Here is a 20,533-nt window from a genome sequence, read left to right as displayed (position 1 = left end):
TAAATTACTTGACGCGACTACCGAGTCAATCTAAGAAAGACATGGCCCTCCCAATCTGAAGCTTCCCATCCACCATCCTCAACTTCATTGAATCACCTACTGATTCTCTTTCGTCCAGACTTTTGTTATTCTGTCAATTGTTACTGATTGTTTGCCTACTGACACATATTCGTCATCCAATACTGTCCATTGTCCCTTTGACCTGATTCACGCCTGTCGAGGCCCTGCCTAGCACATTTAATCGCTGCGCACTGCTGAGCCCATTCACCATCATGACGAGCCAGCGATCAACTGCGGCCCGAACGCCCGCTAAGGCGACCAAACCGGCTGCCACTACTTCTTCAGCCAAGCAGCGTTCAATCGTTTCCTTCTTCCAAAAAGCGCCGCCCTCTTCTCCCGCCGCTCCCGCATCATCGCCTCTTGCAAAAGACTCTCCCACGACCAAGCAATCCTCTTGCTTGAAAGAAACAACCAAGGCAAATTCTTTGCCAAAGACAACTCCGCTCTCCAAGACCAAGCCTAAGCCAACTGTAGCCATCAAGCAAACAACCCCTGTGCCTGATAGTGACGCTATCGAGCCCCCGAGCTCCCAGGAGAATCTCGATTCGACCATGAAGGTAAAGAATGCCCCGAGAATGCGCAGCAACACGAGCTGACACGAAGCGACAGAAGCCCTCCAGCAAAATGAACCACGACGCTCTCCCCAGCAGTCCGACTCGAAAGGTGAGAAACTCGCAATGCAAGATGCTAGCGAGATCAGCCACTGATGTTCCCAAGGTCAAAAAGGTTGTTAGTTACGCCGAATCCTCAGAGGAAGACGAGCCCTTCCAATTTGGCGGGCCTGCAAGCTCCTGTCGAAGAACGAGAGTACGACAACAGGTTGTTAGGGATGAGGACGATTACGAAGAACAAGAAGAGGAAGACGTAGAAGAACACGATAGTGGTATGCCTCCCGTGTCTGATTCACTGTTCAACTCTAACGATTGCAGACACCATGGATGACTTTATCGCATCAGACTCAGACGAAGATGCCTCTCGTTCCAAAAAGCGAAAGCGACCCTCAAAGCCCGCTGCTCCCCGAAAACGATCCAACAAGTCATCGCCCATACCCGAACCCGAAATAGATATCAAGGATAGCATTCTTGAGGAGGATGAGCTGATGGATGATGTGGGAGGCGCTACGGCCTCACAATGGAGTTACGACGCTGCCTCCACCGATAAGCAACCGGTCGTAAAGCCCGCTGAAAGAGTGGCCATAAGAGACCCCAAGTATAAGGAGAAGGCATACACCAAAGATCCCGATCAAAGGTATCCTTGGCTTGCCAATATTATGGATAAAGACAAGCGAAAGCCCGACCATCCCGAGTACGACAAGCGAACAATTTACATTCCTCCTGCTGCTTGGCACAAGTTCTCTCCATTCGAGACTCAATACTGGAAGATCAAGCAGAACCTCTGGGATACAATTGTCTTCTTCAAGAAGGGCAAATTTTACGAACTGTACGAGAACGATGCCACGGTCGGGCATCAGGAGTTTGACTTCAAGATGACAGACCGGGTCAACATGCGTATGGTTGGAGTTCCTGAAAGTTCGCTCGATCACTGGGTGAACCAGTTCATCGCCAAACAATACAAAGTTGCTCGTGTCGATCAGATGGAGACAAACTTGGGTAAAGAGATGCGCGAGCGACAGGATAAGAGCAAGAAGGCCGACAAGGTTATCACCCGTGAGCTTGCTTGCATCCTTACAGCCGGAACACTTGTCGACGGTAGCATGCTGCAAGATGACATGGCCTCCTACTGTGTCTCTATCAAGGAATCTGTCGTTGACGATCTCCCTGCTTTTGGTATCGCCTTTGCCGACACTGCCACTGGACGCTTTTATCTTTCTACCTTTGTGGACGATGTGGACTTGACCAAGTTTGAGACCCTCATCGCTCAAACTGGCCCACGAGAACTACTCCTGGAGAAGTCTCGCTTGTCTACCAAGGCACTGCGTATCCTCAAGAACAACACTAGCCCAACTACCATCTGGACACACCTCAAGCCAGGTGACGAGTTCTGGGAGGCGGATAAGACCCGTCGCGAACTCGACTGTGGGGGCTACTTCAAGTCAGAAGATGCTGATAAAGAGGTTTGGCCTGAGATTCTTCAGTCGCTGCGTGATGATGACTTGGCCATGTCGGCAACTGGTGCCTTGATCTCATACTTGCGCTTCCTCAAGCTTGAGAGGCCTCTGCTGTCGCAGGGCAACTTCGAGCTCTACAACCCCATTCAAAAGAATGGAACACTGATTCTGGATGGTCAGACGCTCATCAACCTCGAAGTCTTCTCCAACTCCGTCAACGGCGGTTCCGAGGGTACGCTGTTCAGCCTACTTAACAAGTGCGTCACGCCCTTTGGAAAACGTCTCTTCCGATCATGGGTCGCGCACCCGCTTTGCAACATTGAACGGATCAATGAACGTCTCGATGCTGTCGAGATGCTCAATGCTGATCAGACAGTCCGGGAACAATTTGCCTCACAGCTCGTCAAGATGCCCGACTTGGAGAGACTCATCTCCCGAATTCATGCTGGGCAATGCAAACCTGAGGACTTTGTCAAGGTCCTGGAAGGCTTTGAGCAGATAGAGTACACCATGAGCCTTCTGGGATCCTACAAGGGTGGTAACGGCCTTGTCGATCGCCTGATCTCGTCAATGCCCAATCTTGATGAGCCTTTGAGTTATTGGAGATCAGCATTTGATCGTAGCAAGGCGCGCGACGAGAAGCTGCTCATTCCCGAGCGTGGTATTGAAGAAGATTTCGACCAGAGCTCCGATCGTATCGAGGAGATTAAGCAGCAACTCGAGGATCTCTTGGCCGAGAAGAAGAAGGAGTTCAAGTGCAAGCTTCTCAAGTTCACAGACGTTGGTAAAGAGATCTACCAGTTGGAAGCCCCAAAGAGCGTCAAGGTTCCTTCAACCTTCCGCCAAATGTCGGCGACCAAGGATGTCAAGCGTTGGTATTTCCCCGAACTATCTCAACTTGTGCGAGAGCTTCAAGAAGCTGAAGAAACGCACTCGCAACTCGTACGCGAAGTTGCGTCGCGATTCTTCCAGAAGTTCGATGTTGACTATGAGACCTGGCTGCAAGCCATCAAAATTATCTCTCAGCTGGATTGTCTTGTCAGCCTAGCCAAGGCATCCGCTTCGCTTGGCCAGCCAAGCTGCCGCCCGGAGTTTGTGGACGAGGAGCGAAGCACTGTTGACTTCCAGGAGCTGCGACATCCTTGTATGATGAACACAGTGGACGACTTCATCCCCAACGATATCAAGCTTGGTGGTGACCAAGCCAAGATCAACTTATTGACCGGAGCCAACGCTGCTGGTAAATCCACCGTCCTTCGCATGGTAGGCTTTCTCCTCTTTCTCTGCCCTTGTCCAATGCTAACAACTTCAGTCTTGCGTCGCCGTCATCATGGCACAGATCGGATGTTACGTTCCTGCCACTTTCGCACGCCTCACTCCCGTCGATCGCATCATGTCTCGTCTCGGCGCCAACGACAACATCTTCGCCGCTCAATCGACCTTCTTTGTTGAGTTGTCCGAGACCAAGAAGATCCTCTCCGAAGCCACACCCCGATCGCTGGTCATTCTGGACGAACTTGGTCGTGGAACCAGCTCTTACGATGGTGTCGCCGTCGCCCAGGCTGTTCTTCATCACGTCGCTACTCACATTGGCTGCGTCGGTTACTTTGCTACTCACTACCACTCTCTCGCAACAGAGTTTGAGAATCATCCTGAGATCCGAGCGCGAAGGATGCAGATCCACGTTGATGACGAGGAGCGTCGTGTTACCTTCTTGTACAAGCTTGAAGATGGCGTCGCTGAGGGTAGTTTCGGTATGCACTGCGCCGCTATGTGCGGTATCTCATCGCGTGTCATCGACCGCGCAGAAGTCGCCGCCAAAGAATGGGAACACACCAGCCGTCTCAAGGATAGTCTTGAGAAAGCAAAGACAGGGTGTTACATCCCCCTTGGTATTCTCAGTGATATCGGCGCACTGCTCGGTGATAAGGGCGAGATGGGCGACGCAGGAGTTGATGTGCTCCTCAATGCTATTGAGGCATTATAATATGATAAAACTAAGGGTTCGAACAAGGAGGAACGGACAGGGCTCTAGAGGAATTGGTGATATCTTGCAGGGCGTGTATGGCGTCGACTTTCACATGTATTCGGACTGACGACCTCTGATAGAGTTGTCACAAGGGGATAAATAGGCGTTGCAATGGAGTTCTATTCGAGACAGACATGCGAGATCAATGTGCTTTGGGGTGTTACAGACAGTATAATGAGAGGCAATTGCGATAGCGACAAAGAGATCTAGATACATAGCAAAAGATACAAGATTCCGATTAATCATTCATTGTCCATACAACCCAGCGAACAAACTCAATACAACAAGACTCCAGTACCCAAAACCTTGACCCAACAACAAAAGAAAGTACATACTCAATCCATTATTCAACATACAAATTACCCATCACATCTCAACAGAACTTACCCAGCCCAACTCGACCGCCACGCTGTCAAACGAATCACCTATCTGGATCACTGCTATCATAGTCAGGCTCTGGAGCCGGAGTCACATTTTTTGAACCAGCCGCTTTTTTAGGAGCAGTCTTCGCGGCAGGTTTCGCAGTAGACTTGGCAGCGGGCTTTGGTGTAGGTTCCGGAGCAGGAGTCGCAGTCTTTGAACCAGTCGCCTTTTTAGGTGCAGGCTTTGGAGCGGCTTTCGGGGCCTTGGAAGTAGCCTTGGGCGCAGCCGCAACTGAAGTAGCCCTGGAAACAGCCGTCGAGACAGCTGTCGACGGAGCCGTAGAAGCGGTACCGGCTCTCTGCATCCGAATTCGACTCGAGGCACGCGAAGGCTGCGTGCTAGGCTTTCTTCCACGTTTGGGAATGGCTCCTGTGTTAATGTCAGCCCTGTCCATAACGAGAGAAATGAAGAGAGGTAGGGAAGAGGCGGACTTACCAAGCTTCGGCTTTTTCGCAGCAGGTTGTTCCTCAGTCTCCTCCTCAATTGAAGCAATCGCACTCTCAGGCCTCTTCAACGCCGGCGTACCATCAATAGTGAGATTACCAGGAATGTTCTCCGGAACAAGCCCACGCATCGAACCATCAGTCTCAGTTTCGCTCTGATACTTATACCGGGAATCGGGGACTTCAACTCCAGTGTACATCTTGCGTCGCTTTCGTCCGTCAAAGGTGTCATCCCACGGCAAACCTGGTGCTACCCACGATCCAGGGAAAGGAGGGTCCCCTTCGTAGGGAGGCCAGGGAATGTCCCACCATTCAAAGTTGTCTGAGTTATTGGGGTCGGAGCGCCAGACCGATGCGTACTGGTCGTTTGGGTTGGTGGGATAGACTGTGCGTGCATATGTTGGGTAGCGACGGCGGAATGATCTCTTGATCTCACCGAGCTGCTTGCGCACGTCAGAGCCTTTGATCCAGCCGCTGCGGTTTGGGAGACGTTCGATTGAACCTGGGGCGTTGCGGATACGGCAGCATCGCTTCTTATCAGTATGAGCCTGTGATGTGTTAGTATATATGTCAGAATGAGACGGCCAGATACGAACCTCGACTTCTGCATCGCGACTGATGGTTGGGTGGTTCGAACTCTTGCTTTGCGTCTTAGGCACCTTGCGCAGACACTTGGAGCAGTACATATCTTCGTCGGGATCAAATTCAGGATCGCTAGGACCGAGCTTCTTCACCCAGTCAGGAGACTTCGCTCGACGACGGAAGGGTCTTCCTGCTTCCTTATTTGGTTCTTCGTCGAAGTCATCAGTCTCATACCCATCATCTTCGTACTGACCATCCTTCTCTCCCTTACGACGAGTCTTCTTGGGCTTCTTGCCCGGCGCTTGTCCTCGGACGTCGCTGCCCTGAGCCTCACTGCCTTGTGCTTCAGTGGAGGAAGCCGCTGCCTCAGGCGTGTTTTCCTGAGCCTCGGTATGTCGTCGCCGACCACGAGAAACTGTAGAAGGGGCTTCGCTATGACTCTCAGCCGCCGATTCGACCTCCTGTGTTACCGCCTTGCGTTTCCCAAGCGCTTTCTTCGAGGGGGGTTTACTGGGGGCAGGCTTTGGAGCAGGCTTCGGGGCGGCAGGCTTCTTGGGAGCAGGCTTCTTGGTCACCACCACAGCGCCAGTTGACTCGTTGGACTCATTCACAACCTCATCTTCTGAAACGACCTCAGTTACCCGCGGAGTCGGGCTTGGAGATCTGCTGTTTGAGGCATTCCGAGTAGACTGCCTTTGGGCACGTGAACGACCTGCAGGTTGTCGCTTGCTAGAACTGCCACGGTCCCCATTGTCATGGACATGGTCATTGTCGCTGTCATTACTGCTCTCATCCTCGTCATCAACATCGGCATCAACATCGACATCGAAATCGTCCATGTCTTCGTCATCATCTGAGTCATCCTCGTCTTGGTTTGTATGATGTTCCTCAATATGACGATCATACTCCTCGATGGTCATACCCCAGATGACCATGCCACACTTTCCGAAGTACTTACACTTCTTGACGGGACGACGCGGTGAGATATGTTGCCCTTCAAGATAAGTCTCTGGTTCGATCACCCGAACGGTTTCTACTACCCCCCTCAACGGGCTCCCGACGTCGTGAGAATAGACCATCTCCGGACGATCCATAATTGGCTGCAGATGTTTCCAGAGTTCATAGATATGGCAGTCCAAGTGCTTCGTACATTCTGCTTCCCCGCGATGGATTCTTCTTTCATTGCCTTCCTCATCTTTACCCATGACTTCAAAAAACGGAAGAGCGCAGAATGGACACTTCATAACCTCTTTTTCCAGATGGCCTCTCGTGAAGTGATCATATAGGCCCCAAGAACCGAGCCAGCTGATGTTATATCCGCACCTTGGGATGGGACAAAACTCTGGAGGATCAACAACAACCACTCGTCCAGTCATGTCGTACCAGGCAAGAGGGTTTGAGAGAGTTCGCGGAGGTTCAGCAAGTTTACGTGCCTTGGATTCCCATAACTTTCTCGAATGTACAAGCTCCCTCTCAAGATGGGCAGGCATTCCGGCTGTTAGTGTCTCTACCGTTGGTGGTTTGTGCGTCCTACTACCGGAGGCGAGGTTTTGCGGTGCTGCACGAGATGATTGCATAAGGCGTTCTAAACGTCGTGGCATACCAGGGTCCGGCACTGTACCGGGTACCATATGAGCCACAGGAGCTGGCTTGCGAGGGGGGGCTGAACGAAGTGCAGTGAAAGGACTGTCAACTTGTCCCAGAGAGAACGTTGGAGCCGATGGGGGTTGAGCAGACCGGGTCTGGGCTGCAGGCCGGGGCTTGCTCGCAGGTTGCTGAGGTGGCTTCGATGGGCGAGGTACTGCAGGCGTTGCCCTATGGACAGGCCCATCCACAATACCCAAGACATCCTTCAGATCCTTAGTATGATTCTCCCGCATGTGCTTCGTCCTCTGAGACTTATTCCACCATTCAAACATTGGCTCATCGCACCAAGGACACATTCGCGATTTATGAGCTTCCAGAGTATGCTTCTTCCTGGCCTCATGATCGTCAGTCCGGCAGGTGAAGTCGCAGTCCTCGAACATGCACCGTATGGAGCGCTTGAGAAGCACATTACGAGTGTTCCAGAGGGTGCGCTGGAGCTTGGCTTGCTCGTGGGGTGTGAGGAGGGCTTTGGAGATCATCGCGGCGTTGCCAGAATCGTCGGTGCGAAGTATTTTCTCTACGGGCGCTGCAGTCAAAGGGATGCCAATATCAGGTGGTTCAGACTCAGCTCTGAGGTTACCAAAGATACTAGGTTGAGAGGCCCATGTGTCTTCTCGGGCCACTCGTGATGCGTTCTCATCGGGTTCCCATGGTGATATGGTTGGAGGACCAGGGCGGGAGGCAGTGGCGTGCTCAGTCCCATTGCCGCCTTCATTGTCGTCGCCATCGTCGCCTCTGTTTGATTCATCACTGCTGTGATCACTGGAGATTGTTATCCCATCCCTTAGATTAGAGGCGTCTTCAGACTCCGAGACATCTCTAGTGTCATCTCCTGAATAGCCATAAATATCATCTTCCGAGTCTGGGCTTTCTGTTCTCTCAACTCGCCGACGGTCTGCGGAATAAGGTTTGTTGGCCCAGTCAGGCCGACTGGTCGCCAGGACACCGACATCATACTCCTGCTCCTCCTCCTCCTCCTCCTCCTCCTCCTCCTCAGCTTCAGATTCGCCATCAAGCGTGGAGGCCTGAGGCAGCGCAAGCTTCGGAGGCGGAGGTACTCGAAGTTTGATATGAGGCAGTATAGGGCTAACGAACGCCCTGGCTCTGAGTTTTGAGAGCTCCTTCTTGTTTTCAGAGCCTGGAGAGCCCAGACTTGCAGGTGCCGAGGGATAATTGGCAGCAGGGTCGACTATTCGATCGTCGAGGTCCCTGATTTTAAGAGTATCACCACCTAGCCGAGGGCGAGAGACATGTAATTCGGGTTTAATTTCACGGACGCCCCAGATGTTGTTGTCCGATATGCATTCTTCCCAGTCAACATCTGACTTTTTGACAAACTCAACTGTTATGTCTGGGGATGTGATGGATTCTCTCACACGATACCAGTCATCGTCGGATGAGTCAGGGCGGATGAGGTACGATGGTGTGTCTCGACTTTGAAGGATGTTGCCACAGGCAGTCTCTTTGAGTAACATGAGGTCCTGGCCCATGGCTCTCATGTACTTAGTCTTGGATACCAGCTTATCGACAGCAGCAAAGAGCTGTTGGGCTGTGGATGTCAGAGGTGGCAACTCGACCGAGATGTCTTGTCCATCGTGCCAAGCAGGGAACAGACGACAGTGTCCAGGGCGAAAATGAGGGTGAGCGGTGTAAAACCAGGCCGATAGATCATGGATCTTCTCGCCAACAACGCGTCCGACGGAATTATTTCTCCCACGAGCATTACCACGTTGCGGGACAACCTCCAGGCCCTTGATGCCTTCCCCATACCTATTTCTTGGGTCCCCTTCGAGGATATACACTGCTTCGAGCTTTCTGCTCGACTCAATGTCAAAAGCCTCTGTAGAAATCTCACAGATCGGGTGGAAGACATTATCAAACTCGTCCCCGTAATTACTGTCATCTTCTAACAAGTGAGGGTTAGGCCTTGGGTAATAGTTGGGAAAGATAAGAGGCACCACAACGGGGTCGAGCCAGGTGCATTCAATCATCCAGCAAGCGCCAGGGTTATTTAGCGGGTGAAGAAGCTCCCAGGCCGATTGCGGCAGACCCATGGCACCGTAAACGATGGGTACGGTCAATGGAGCGTCTGGCTTGTTTCTGTCATAGAGACGGAACAAGGCATGGTTGTACTCGGCGCATCCCGCATCCTTGTAGCCCATAGGTCGACCAAAGATGATATCAGTGGCGGCCCTGAAGTGAGTGTTGTACTGTTGAGATGCATAGTTGCTGGCAACGAAGCGCGGAGTTTTGATCTTGGGAAATGGAATATAAGCGTAACTTATGGCTTCTTCCTCTGGCCCGTTGGGGAAAGCCCCGAGAGAGCGCCCAATCCTGACGGTGTCTGTCTCCAGTTGCTGCTTGGAAGGTTCCCAATGCTCGGCTGTGCCATCTGATTCCTTCTGGACATGATCAATAAAAAGAGTACAGCAATCCTTGTGCCCCTTGTCTTTCGAGTCGTGGGTAAAGTGTTCCTCGAGGAAGAGCATTGCTTTGCTTCCAGCCGACAAGGGTAACTTGTCACGAATGATTTTCCGGTCGCCGGTCTTCTTGTCAATAACATGGAGGTCGAATATGTACTGCCTCTCCCTAATGTAGTCAGGGTGATTATACAATAGTTGTCGTAGAACGAGTGCAAATGATCGCCACTTGCGAGGACGAAATGGCAAGCGCCCATAGAGGCCATAAATATAAGTCCATCCTTCTTCAGGGGTTGCGGGAGTCTCAGTTGAGGGGACGTGGTCATAAAAGACGTGATCACCGCGTTGTGAGCTAGGTCCTTCACCTCCACGAAGACCCAAAATTGGATCGCTTTTCTTTGGGACCGGGACGGGCCAGCTGAAGGCTTCCTTGGCTTGACGCTGTTAGTCGTGTGCTGGAGGTTTTGAAGGTGTTCGTAATAACTTACCTTTCAGGCTATCCTTTCCCCAGTTGCGACGTTCGTGGGCGGTAAGAAAATGCAGTGGTGGTTTGATGTTGTACATCGGGACTTCCTCCCTCATACCAACAGCCATAGAGAGCTCTTTGAGAATGTCTTCCATCGGCGCAATTGGTAAGCCAAAGTACATCATCGTGAGCTTTGTGGCCAAAGAGTCGTCGAAGCCCTTGAAGCGATCATTGAGAAGGGCCTCGTAGCGCTTTGTATTGGCAGCTTGCAATTCCTGCACGTCTGCGCGATCAGATGGCATCAACAGGCGACTCTCATGGTATGTGAAGTTTTCTCGAATGATTTCTTTGATGGGAGCGTCCGACTTCAGTCTCTCAGTGAAGAACTTGTGCTTCTCCACCCAATGTGAATCGTTTGGGCCGACTAGAAGATCGAGGCGTGCCGCGGTAATGTCAGAAGATACATAGTCGAGAGAGGACTCATCCTGGCCCGCAGACGAGAGAATCCCGGTCATTTCCTCCATTTTCGTGAACAGCCATACACTATCACAAGATGAGGTGCTCGTCAAAGGTGGACTGCGAGGGTTACGCTCTGTGTGTATAATGAAAGGCGAAGAAAAGATAGAGAGATAAAGGGTATCAACAAATGAGTGTATGTGAGAGTATTCTGAGAGCTCAGTTGGTGTGGAAAGAACAAGGAAAAGGACATAAAGAGAAAGAGATCATACCGATCAAAAATTCTGGAGGGTTGCAGAGGGTGTTAAATCGCACACCGGGTGCAAGAAGACCCTTTGAGGTAAACCTCTCCGTGGTCGCAATGACCTGGGTGCAATACCATTGTTCTCAGACTAGTATCTCGCACGTACCAGAAGTGGTTTGCCGTGGTGTTGGTAACAAAGAGACATGTCTTTTCTTTGACAAGTTGATGGGTGGTCTGTGACGAAGATCGCCTTTTCTCGGCGTTATCGTTCATCCTTTGAGCTTAGATATCTTGTTTTCGAGAGTTGGCTCAAAGTTCAACATGTTGCGTTGATTCTGAATGCTACGGCAAGAATGATTTCGTTTTATGAACGTTTTCTTGAAACTGTCGCAATCCGTGTGATGCACCGAGACAGAGCAAGAGACCATTGGAAACAAAAACTGTTGGTGGCCTCACGGTCAATCGCCCATCCACACAAAACGTCAACCCCAAAAAGGTAAACAATAACACCTATTGACACAAAATTAGCAACAAGCAGGCCAAAGCTCCAAGCACCTCTCGATCGGGGTGCAATCAAGCCTCTCTCAATCAGAAAAGTTGTGTGCCTGTTCTTTGTCTCCAGCCGGACTTGGTAGGTCCGAAAAGAGGGGAAGCTCAGTCAATGTCAACAAAGAAGTTGGAAATACATGGTGCGTAGAAATAGCAACTGGCAATCATTTATTTGACCTTCTTTGTTCGGAGGCAAATAAAGAGGAATCACGAGAGGGCGATTGGGGGTTGTGAATGAAGTCGTTCATTATGGTATTGTAAGATGCTCTCTTTGTCCCCTTTCGATCTAGGTATCGTATGTCGCAACATCAACCTGACGGACCGATGCGTCCGAACTCATCCAGCATGCTGCTTCACAAGTTCCTCAAGCTTGTCTTGGAAGTCGGCGAAGTAGTTGATGGCCTGGATAATCTTACCTTCACTCGTACCAAAGCCACTTCTGGTGAAAGCCATTCTCCATGAGCTTTCATCCCTAACCAGGGCATTGTAGTCTTTCGTTTCCCAGCTCTTGTTTGTGGGGCCTTGCGCAAAGTATTCGCCAAGTTTGCCATTCCAGGTCGACAATTGAGTCGAAGCGAGGCCATTGAGCAAATTCGGTGAAATCGTCACATGTTGAATTCCGGCAAGCTGCATCACTTCATCCACAGATGTGAGTGATGCCGCCAATAATTGCGTGCGGAATGAATGGTTAATGTAGTAGGCTTGTGCTTCGCGACAAAACTCAAAGGCTTTGTTTTCGTCAACGTAGCTGCGATTGTTAGTATGGCGAGGGCCCTTGGCGAGCCAAACTCACCCAGCTTCGAAATGAACCTTGAGCTCATTGACATATGGCGCAATGTAGGTACACTGGGCCTCGGCAGCCAACGCCGCTTGCTCCATGCAAAACATGGTGGTCGCAAGAGTGGCGATTCCTTTCATCTCAAGAGTTCGACATGCCTGGAGACCTTCCCAGGTTGCGGGGATCTTGATGCACACCCTCTTCTCGTCGAAGTCCGGCGCCAGGTGTTTAAAGATATTCACGATACCTGTATAGTTAGTGAGCGTGGGCAACGTAGATACGAAACGGAAGACTCACGATAGGCGTCACTAATGGTGCCGTCGGTTGAGTAGGACAGCTTTGGGTTGGTCTGAATATGCACGTAGCCTGTGACATTAGGCACGATCAATAGTTGAAGTTTGACCATCTCGTCTGGTTAGTAAAGCTCAATTGCGTCGGTTTCCTGCTGCCATACCAAGATCTGTACAACAAACTCCTCAAACGTCGCGGAACCTTGGAACTCTTTCAGTGCCCCACGGGCACTTTGAATGGCCTCTTTTACCAGAGCATCGTGATGCAAAAGGGGTTCACCAGCAAGCGGTCTCGAGATCTCCGAGAATGCGATTGCCTGAGGAAGGTCAGCACTGCTAGGAGACACGGGCATGGCGAGCTTGCTTACCTGGTTAGATGTGCAATCCACAAAGGGACCCAACTCATGAGCGACTATTTCTGAGTCAGTAACTGAGGCCTGCGATATGTTTGTGGCTCGTACCATTCGAATCAAGAGTATCGCAGTCAACTTGACTGGTCTGGCGAAGAGCGTCCAACAATGTCGTCATGTCAGCGATGTATCAATGCGAATGAGCTGCTTTCTTTGAAGAAATTCGCTGAGAATAAGGAGTCAATTGTGATTTAAATAATACTCTCATCAATCTCGACAATATTTTGCTTTATCATCAAACTCATCGATGGAGTCGTTCTGCTCAAGTAAAGTCACCAAGCCGAGCTGACCCCCACCAGAATTAGAGCCATTCGCTCGGCTTGGCTACCCGAAACGCTTGTTTCTCTCCTGTCATTCGGCTGCAATTACCACGACGAGAATGACGAGGCAAGAGGGGTTTCTCTTCTCTAGGCAGCGCTATTTCCGTACCCCAATTCACTTGAATTGATGGGGTCAAAACTTTCTACGCCAATGTAGAGACGATGCTATGATCATGTGGTGGAAACGCGTGGGTCGAAGTGGCTCTCTGATTGTGAACTTGCTGTGGAGGGAGGCGATTAAGTTGCTACCGGGACTTCCATTCTCGGATATTCCACCCAGAAACGGTCCCAAGAATCTTGTGAGGCTTGAGATTGACCTTGATCAGATCAAACCTTGATGAGATACAAGAAACTCAAAGCCTTTGATTGGTTTTAGCGGCGTTCAATAAGAATTCATGGATTTTGAATGACAGCAAACAACAGGTCGCGGGGTTCTTCTCCAACTGCTCGCGCACGTGATAAGTCACGTTTCCTTCCCCAGGATTCCCCAATCGGGTTATCCTCCATTGCATCAAGAATCTGCTGCGGCATCACAAGTCGAACCACTCCCAGTCAGCTCCCAGCTCCCCCGTCACCGTTCAACCCGGCGTGCCCAGCACCGCCATGAACCCAATCGCAACCTCCACGCCATAATGCGACCACCACGATGTCTCCTCCCCGCCGCGGAGAAGATCCTCCTCAATGCAGCCGCTGCCGCACCCGCCAGCCGACGGTGCATGTCCTCCGCCGCAGCCTTCCAGCCGCCTAGAATAGTCGCTGCCGCTCCGTGGAAGGGCTCTTCGTTTTTCCTCTCGAACAGGTTGTTTGATAGATCGACATGTCTCGATTTTGTAATACTACGGCGTGCCAATGGCATAAGATCGACGTCGGCTTCGGCGGCTACGATATCTTCTACGAATACTGCACAGACGGAGCCGGAACAGGAACTAGCACCGCATCGAAGACGACAGGCTCAACGGAGGGAGAAAGCTGCTGCTGAAGCTGCGGCCGCCGCAGCTCGAGGCGAGAAACCACTTCCTCCCGATGCTTCATCCCTCCTCGCTTCACACGCCGCTTCGCAAACGAGTTCTTTCCGCCGCTACCTCTCCGCATGTCTCTCCCTCTCGAAACCTCGACTAACAATGCTCGTCGTCCTTACCGCTATGGCTACATACGCTTTATACCCCGTTCCCGAAATGCTATCGCCAAGCACGACCGAGACACCGAGTTTGAGTCCTTTAACATTATTATTCCTCACGATCGGCACGACACTATGCTCTTCTAGCGCCAATGCTCTAAACATGCTTTATGAGCCTTCGACGGATGCCAAGATGACACGAACTCGAAATCGACCACTGGTACGCAAGCTCATTTCTCAAAGGGCTGCGGTTCTGTTTGCAGTCTTGGCTGGAGCTTTGGGTACAGGCGCCCTGTATTTCGGTGTCAACCCCACTGTTTCCGGGCTTGGGTTCGCCAATATTGTTATCTACGCTGGAATGTACACACCTCTCAAGGCTGTGACGGCTTTTAATACCTGGATCGGCGCGGTGGTAGGAGGTATTCCTCCTCTGATGGGCTGGGCTGCGGCTGCTGGCGAGACTGCTACAAAGGATGGTTCGTGGCGTGAGCTTTTGTTCTCCCCCGACGGTTCATCCATAGGTGGCTGGGTCATGGCCGGTTTCCTATTCGCATGGCAGTTCCCCCACTTCATGGCGCTCAGCTGGCCCATTCGCGAAGAGTACAAGAAGGCCGGTCTTCGAATGCTAGCATGGACAAATCCCGCACGAAACGGCCGAGTCGCTCTGCGTTACAGCTTCATCTTCATTCCTCTCTGCGTATCTCTCTGCGCCGCAGGAGTAACAGAGTGGTCCTTCGCCGTAACAAGCTTACCAATAAATGCCTGGCTCATCAAAGAAGCCGTGCGCTTCTGGCGGTTCGAGGGTCACCAGGGCAGCGCGAGAAGCCTTTTCTGGGCGAGTGTGTGGCATCTCCCTGGCATTATGATCTTGGCTTTGTTACACAAGAAGGGAATGTGGAGTAGAGTGTGGAGGAGTGTTTTTGGCGAAGAGGAGGGAGAGTGGGAGGAGGAAGAACTGGATGAGATGATGAGCATGGCTGCGGAGAGTGCCAATGGCCAGTTGCAGCACGATAAACCTGTGCGGTGACGTGTAGGATAACGAATGAATATGTAACACCACTTGTATCTATGATGGGAAATAGATCTGTCACATTAGCTTTGCCAACAGTAAGGAACTCACTCATATATCACCACTGTAGATTCAGTTGATAGCAAACCACGAGAGACGAAACACTTGTTCAAAGCGAATGCATAAATAGATTGCAAAAGACAATGCGCTGCTAGATTCTCATGCACCTCATGTCGTGGTATCTCTATCTCTAGTTATACAAAGGAAATGTGCCATGATCATTCCCACTCCTCCTGACCACCATTTTAACAAACAGACAAAGAAAGGATACTAATAAAAACATTAAGCAAGTAACGCCCATAGAGCAAAATATCCTGCGTTATCGTCGTTATAACTGCCTTGAAAGCGCCAAACACCGCGTAAACCCTTGCTGCTCGCCATGCAGTATGCTGGATTATAAGGATTGACAAAAAGAAGGGACGGCGAGGTTGGGTAGAGCCTCCGGTGAGGCTTTGTTGAAGAGTCGTGAAACAAACCTGTAAAAGAGAGAAGGGAGCAAGGTTAAACACCTCTGCCTGGACGGTTAATAAGATTCCCAATGCCCATATCCGAACTCTGCGGTCGCTGCGTCATGTACTGCGGGCTGTTCCCCTGGCTGTGGCCATGATGGCCATAGGGATGACCTGCACTCGCTTGGGAGCTCACGCTCGAGGAGTATCCGTGGCCGCCGTAGCCTGGCGCATAGGCTCCGAGGCTGTACTGGACGGCAGCGGCCATGTGGTGAGGCTGGAGCTGCTGGAAGGACGTGTTGGCCGAGGCCACGACGGACGAGGCGGTGGTCTCGGGGCTGCTATAGGATGCGTCTAGTTCGTCAACCGGTGTCAGGCCCATGCCGGAGATGCCGCTGTCGTCGTCATACCCTGAGAGAGCGCCGGACTCGAGACGGTCGCGGCGGGCTGCGGCGCGGGCTGCGCTTTGCAGATTTTTGAGGCCATTTGACATGCACTGTAGAGTATGTTAGTAGGTGTTCTTAACAGAGTGATAAGATGACAACGGACCTTGGCTTCGACTACGTTCCACTTCTCGCCTGTTCGAGCTGCGAGACCACTCCAGATCTCCTTTCTCATAGCCATGTACTCCTTAGCCAGACGCTGAAGCTTGAGATTGTCCCAGTCATCAGCACCCTTGCGTTCCAGCAATCGCTCATGACGCTTGCGGCAGGCATTGGGAGTCTTGGAGGGGAAATAGTTCGATTGGATCTGTTGCCAGTTCAGACCTTGCATCCTCGCAGTGAGGAGTTGCTGGTCATCTGCAGCTCCCCAGGCACCCGAGCTGGGTCTAGTCTGAACAGGGGCAGGGACGGAAACAGGCGGCGCTGAGGTTGTAGCGTAGGATTCGTACGTATGTTGTTGAGGTTGTGACTGGAGAGGCATAGAAGAAGAAGCAGTGGTTCCCATGCCGTAGTAGTTGGGCATGGTCATGCGCTGCTGGTTGTACAGAGGGGACGGGGCGAGAGAGACTGGGATACCCGCATTGTAGCGGTTTTGAGATGAGCTCGTAGCTCGAGAGTGTTTCGGCATCATGGAGAAAGAGTAGTGGGGGTGTAGAAACGAGAAGTGAGGGGATTCACAAGGTGAATCCTGTAACAAGATTACGGATTAAGCGTAGAAAGAGGAATAGGTCCGGGTCAACCGGCTTGGTAATGCTTGATCGGTCTTGAAGATGACGGCCCAAAAAGAAAACGGATCCTCGTCCAAGCGAGAAGTCCAAGTGTAGTATAGTAGTAGAGAGAGGGTCAAGGAAAACTAAAGCACGACGGGTCAAGAAGCGACAGATGAGATAGCGCCAAGATAGAACCACAACGAGAGAAGAAAGGAAAAATTGAACCTAGGAAAGATGGAAAAGTGATGTTTTGTCTGAAGAATGGAGAACAGGTCCTTAGAAGGCCGGATATGAAGCAGCTTTAAGGTCTCGAGGAGAGGACAAAGACCAATCTCAAGGTGGGCGGCTCTGGGACTGAAACAAGATCCAGAGACAATGAAACAGCACACTCGTGTCTGAAAGAAGCAGTTTCTCATGAATGGGTTGCTGATATTGGCTCAGCAAAGCGGCTGTTTGAAAGAGCCATGGGCGGTTAAGAGAGTGGGCGGTTACAGTCGAGATGGAGATATCTTGGTGGAGAGAGAGGTTCATCCGTACCACCAAGTTTGAGCAAGCGCCCTAATTCCCAGGGCGTGTATGTGCACAAGCAAGAAAAGATGTTTAAGCTAGAAAGCTAAAAGCAGGAACACAGATCTCGAGAACCACCCGATTTGCATATGTGGATGATTCATGACGGCGCCTGGGGAAATTACAACGGGGTTTCTGCATGGTGTGAGCGCAACACAAGCGCGGGAAGGAAAACAAGGGTGCGCGTCATAGTTGTACCGGCAGATGAAACAAAGACACAAGTTGAGTGAGAGCAGAGAGAGAGAGACAGAGACAGAGACAGACGATACAAAGGGCTTGGTGTTGAGAAGACTCCAGAAATAAGGTAGTGTGGATATGAAGGGGGCCGTGTAATTGGCCACGGGTGTTGGAGGCGCGCGTTTAAAGTATTAGGCGACGCCAGTAGTGGTTTAGTGTGTCTATTTTGGGAGGTCTGGGGTTGTCTGATTGGGAGATGTACTGCCGCTTGGAGATTGGGAGAGGAAGTACAAGAATGGAAGAAGAGCGCTTGGAAGGGTCTTGAAAGAGGTCGCTGGGCGTGGAGAGAGGCAGATGGCATGTTTCAGGTTGTTCTACAACAGATGACATGACATTGTTGTTTTTCTGCGTGTTGAAGGATGATAAGATAAGATGTTGTTCTGATCCCGGTAAAAGGCTTGTCCCCTTCACTTCATCCGTGTTAGTCGTTTCCCACGATCATTAGCAGTTTAGCACTGTAGATTCCACTAAGACAGGCGACGCTAGCTCCAGCTAACATTGTTCAAAGCATGCATTCATCTACCTAATAGCAAAGTGAATTCACACAGATCCTCAAACCATGATCTGACGGTTTTCTTTTCTTTCCTTGTCTCACCTGGATTGAAACGATTCGATACTGCCGGGTTGCTGGGGAAATGAAATTGGTGGCTGATTATTTATAGGGGGTAGAATGCTGAAAGTTGTCTCACTCAGTTGGTACCGTAAGGTAGGTAGGTAGCAGGCAGCAAGCCTACCTAATGAGGGGGACTTGCATCCATGAACTTGACTCTTCTCCAAAAAAGCTCGCCAGCACAATCGCGAGCGCGCAATGACTTTCGCGACGCGCCGAAGTCTTCGCCGCTCGCAGACCATCGACTATGATGAACTCGCCGACACAAAAATCGGGCTTGCCTCGATGCTTCCCTCCACTCAGCCAAAGCGACGGGGACGACCGCCAAAGTCGTCAACCTCCGTATTACACAGAAAGCTTCCTGGCTCCAAGCCTCGTGGACGGCCTCCCAGTACTGCTCCTCACATAATGACCGACGAACGCATCGCGTTGAAGCTGGGCTGGCGACTGCGGACATCCGTGAAAATGGGAAAGCGAGTCGGCGATGCCGCTCGATCGGTATACCTTCTTTCGCGCCAGTGGCCATGGGACTTGGTCGCAGGCTTCAAACCAAAGAGATGGGGCATTGAGATTCTGGAGAGTATGAGGAAACTCTTCAGAATTATCCATCGAGTCTTCACAGCGGATGAGCATCGGAACGACTTTCAGTTTGTCAAGAATTATCTGCGCGGATGCGCGATGAAGCGCGATCGACGGCGCCCGCAATTGAAGAACTGCGATATCGAGGACGCATGCGATTATTTCGCTGTCGGTGATAATGCCAGACGCGATACTGCACACGCAACAGTGACGGGATTGAAGCGCTCAATCAGCACGGTCGTGCAAGAAGACGAGGATGGGTGGCTAGACTTTACAGGCATAGGCATTGACCTTTTTGATGACGAGGATGAGGATGATGAATATGTCGACATTGCTACTCCTACAAAGCGATCAAGAACACCGTCGTCACCTCCGTTGAGCCCGAAGCGAGCACGAACGGCGGACCCTACCGAGACACGCCAGCAGACCATCACTGACATCACCAACTCATTACGATCATTGCACGCCCAAAAGCAAAAAGAGTTCGAAGAGGTAACGGATTCCCTGGACAAGATTGCAGTTTCAATCCAGACAAAGGAAGTCACTCAAATGAACCACATCAACGCAAAAGTTGACAAATTAACATCCGACGTGAAGGCCTACGAATCTGAACGGGAGAAGATCCTCAAAGTTCGAGGAATCGTGGAACAGCAACACAAAGACATGAAAATGAAGGCAGATCATCTCCTACAGCATTACACGTCGCAAGTTGAGGAATACGACAGATTAATTGCGCAGGCAAACGATGATGTCTTGGAAGAGCTGGATCGGATGGGGCACGGGGATGGTGGCCTGGAAGATGAGGAGAAGAGGCTGGAAGGACGTGTGAAGGAGGTTCTGGAGGAGGTTAGACATTGCAGTGTTGTCGAGACGTTGGTGAGGTTGGGGCCTGGCGGGATGGCCAAGCTGTTGGGGAGACTGGAGGGGAATGGTGTTGAGTTGGTTGAGATGGCGGAGAGTATCATGAATGAGGCTGAGGAATAGCATAACTCTGTTTATGTTGATCCTTGTGCATCTCGTGCCAAGGTTGGTGATATGCAATGAATCTTCGCTTATCGCGGCATCTCCAAAAATGCAGCTCTCTTGAGATTCGGTCTGCACAGTATCATGGACACTGTATTCAACATTCAGCACCCCAGCCAACTCAAGCCAACTCAAGCCCGCCCACAAAATACTCCATAACTTGTCTCTTCTCTCCCCCTATTCCCGTCATATTTTGGTGCTTCGCTCAGGCCTCTTTTCTTATCATTCTTTCTTTTCTTTTTCTCAGTCCGCTAGTGTCACTTACCAAATGATCGCCGACTTCTTCCTCCAATAGCTACAAGCTGGTATCTGTTGAGAGGGATATGTATGTATTAACTGTGGCTAACTAAGGTCTTAGGCCAGGAGGTCTGGCTAATATATAAGGTAGGTGCCTTAAGTACCTTTAATACTACCCCTTAGCCAGGCTATAATAGCGCTATAAGTAAAGCTATTTATAAGATAATAATTGCCTTTTTTTTTATTTTTTTAGTATTTTTTATATTAATAATACTTATAGATTAAGCTATTAGATAAATTAGCTATA

General features: G+C 50.8%; 6 protein-coding genes across 6 annotated transcripts; 3 read left to right on the top strand and 3 right to left on the bottom strand.

Moving 5' to 3' along the window:
- Positions 1-272: 272 nt before the first annotated feature.
- On the top strand, positions 273-4,115 carry FSUBG_4722 (DNA mismatch repair MSH6; the record flags this gene model as incomplete). The annotated part of the gene is made up of 4 exons (XM_036682743.1): positions 273-617; positions 670-943; positions 990-3,391; positions 3,441-4,115. 4 exons carry the CDS (start codon positions 273-275, stop codon positions 4,113-4,115), a joined length of 3,696 nt encoding a protein of 1,231 aa, XP_036539646.1.
- Positions 4,116-4,578: 463 nt separating this feature from the next.
- FSUBG_4721 (transaldolase) lies at positions 4,579-10,662 on the bottom strand (the record flags this gene model as incomplete). The annotated part of the gene is made up of 3 exons (XM_036682742.1): positions 4,579-5,571; positions 5,620-10,106; positions 10,161-10,662. The coding sequence occupies 3 exons, from the start codon at positions 10,660-10,662 to the stop codon at positions 4,579-4,581; spliced, it is 5,982 nt and encodes a 1,993-aa protein (XP_036539645.1).
- A 1,061-nt stretch (positions 10,663-11,723) lies between these two features.
- Positions 11,724-12,983, bottom strand: FSUBG_4720 (transaldolase; the record flags this gene model as incomplete). The annotated part of the gene is made up of 6 exons (XM_036682741.1): positions 11,724-12,135; positions 12,181-12,412; positions 12,463-12,514; positions 12,620-12,772; positions 12,824-12,867; positions 12,917-12,983. 6 exons carry the CDS (start codon positions 12,981-12,983, stop codon positions 11,724-11,726), a joined length of 960 nt encoding a protein of 319 aa, XP_036539644.1.
- An 834-nt stretch (positions 12,984-13,817) lies between these two features.
- FSUBG_4719 (protoheme IX farnesyltransferase mitochondrial) lies at positions 13,818-15,329 on the top strand (the record flags this gene model as incomplete). Its single annotated transcript, XM_036682739.1, has 1 exon — positions 13,818-15,329. The coding sequence occupies one exon, from the start codon at positions 13,818-13,820 to the stop codon at positions 15,327-15,329; it is 1,512 nt and encodes a 503-aa protein (XP_036539643.1).
- A 543-nt stretch (positions 15,330-15,872) lies between these two features.
- Positions 15,873-16,891, bottom strand: FSUBG_4718 (Myb family transcription factor; the record flags this gene model as incomplete). The annotated part of the gene is made up of 2 exons (XM_036682738.1): positions 15,873-16,316; positions 16,370-16,891. 2 exons carry the CDS (start codon positions 16,889-16,891, stop codon positions 15,873-15,875), a joined length of 966 nt encoding a protein of 321 aa, XP_036539642.1.
- A 1,694-nt stretch (positions 16,892-18,585) lies between these two features.
- FSUBG_4717 (uncharacterized protein) lies at positions 18,586-19,950 on the top strand (the record flags this gene model as incomplete). The annotated part of the gene is made up of 1 exon (XM_036682737.1): positions 18,586-19,950. The coding sequence occupies one exon, from the start codon at positions 18,586-18,588 to the stop codon at positions 19,948-19,950; it is 1,365 nt and encodes a 454-aa protein (XP_036539641.1).
- Positions 19,951-20,533: the final 583 nt, after the last annotated feature.

The sequence above is a fragment of the Fusarium subglutinans genome (genome assembly GCF_013396075.1).
Source record: "Fusarium subglutinans strain NRRL 66333 chromosome Unknown NRRL66333_c0000043, whole genome shotgun sequence".
In the NCBI taxonomy this organism is placed as follows: Eukaryota; Fungi; Ascomycota; class Sordariomycetes; order Hypocreales; family Nectriaceae; genus Fusarium; species Fusarium subglutinans.
The sequence above is the reverse complement of the archived record's forward strand: the minus strand, read 5'-3'. Positions and strand labels throughout refer to the sequence as shown.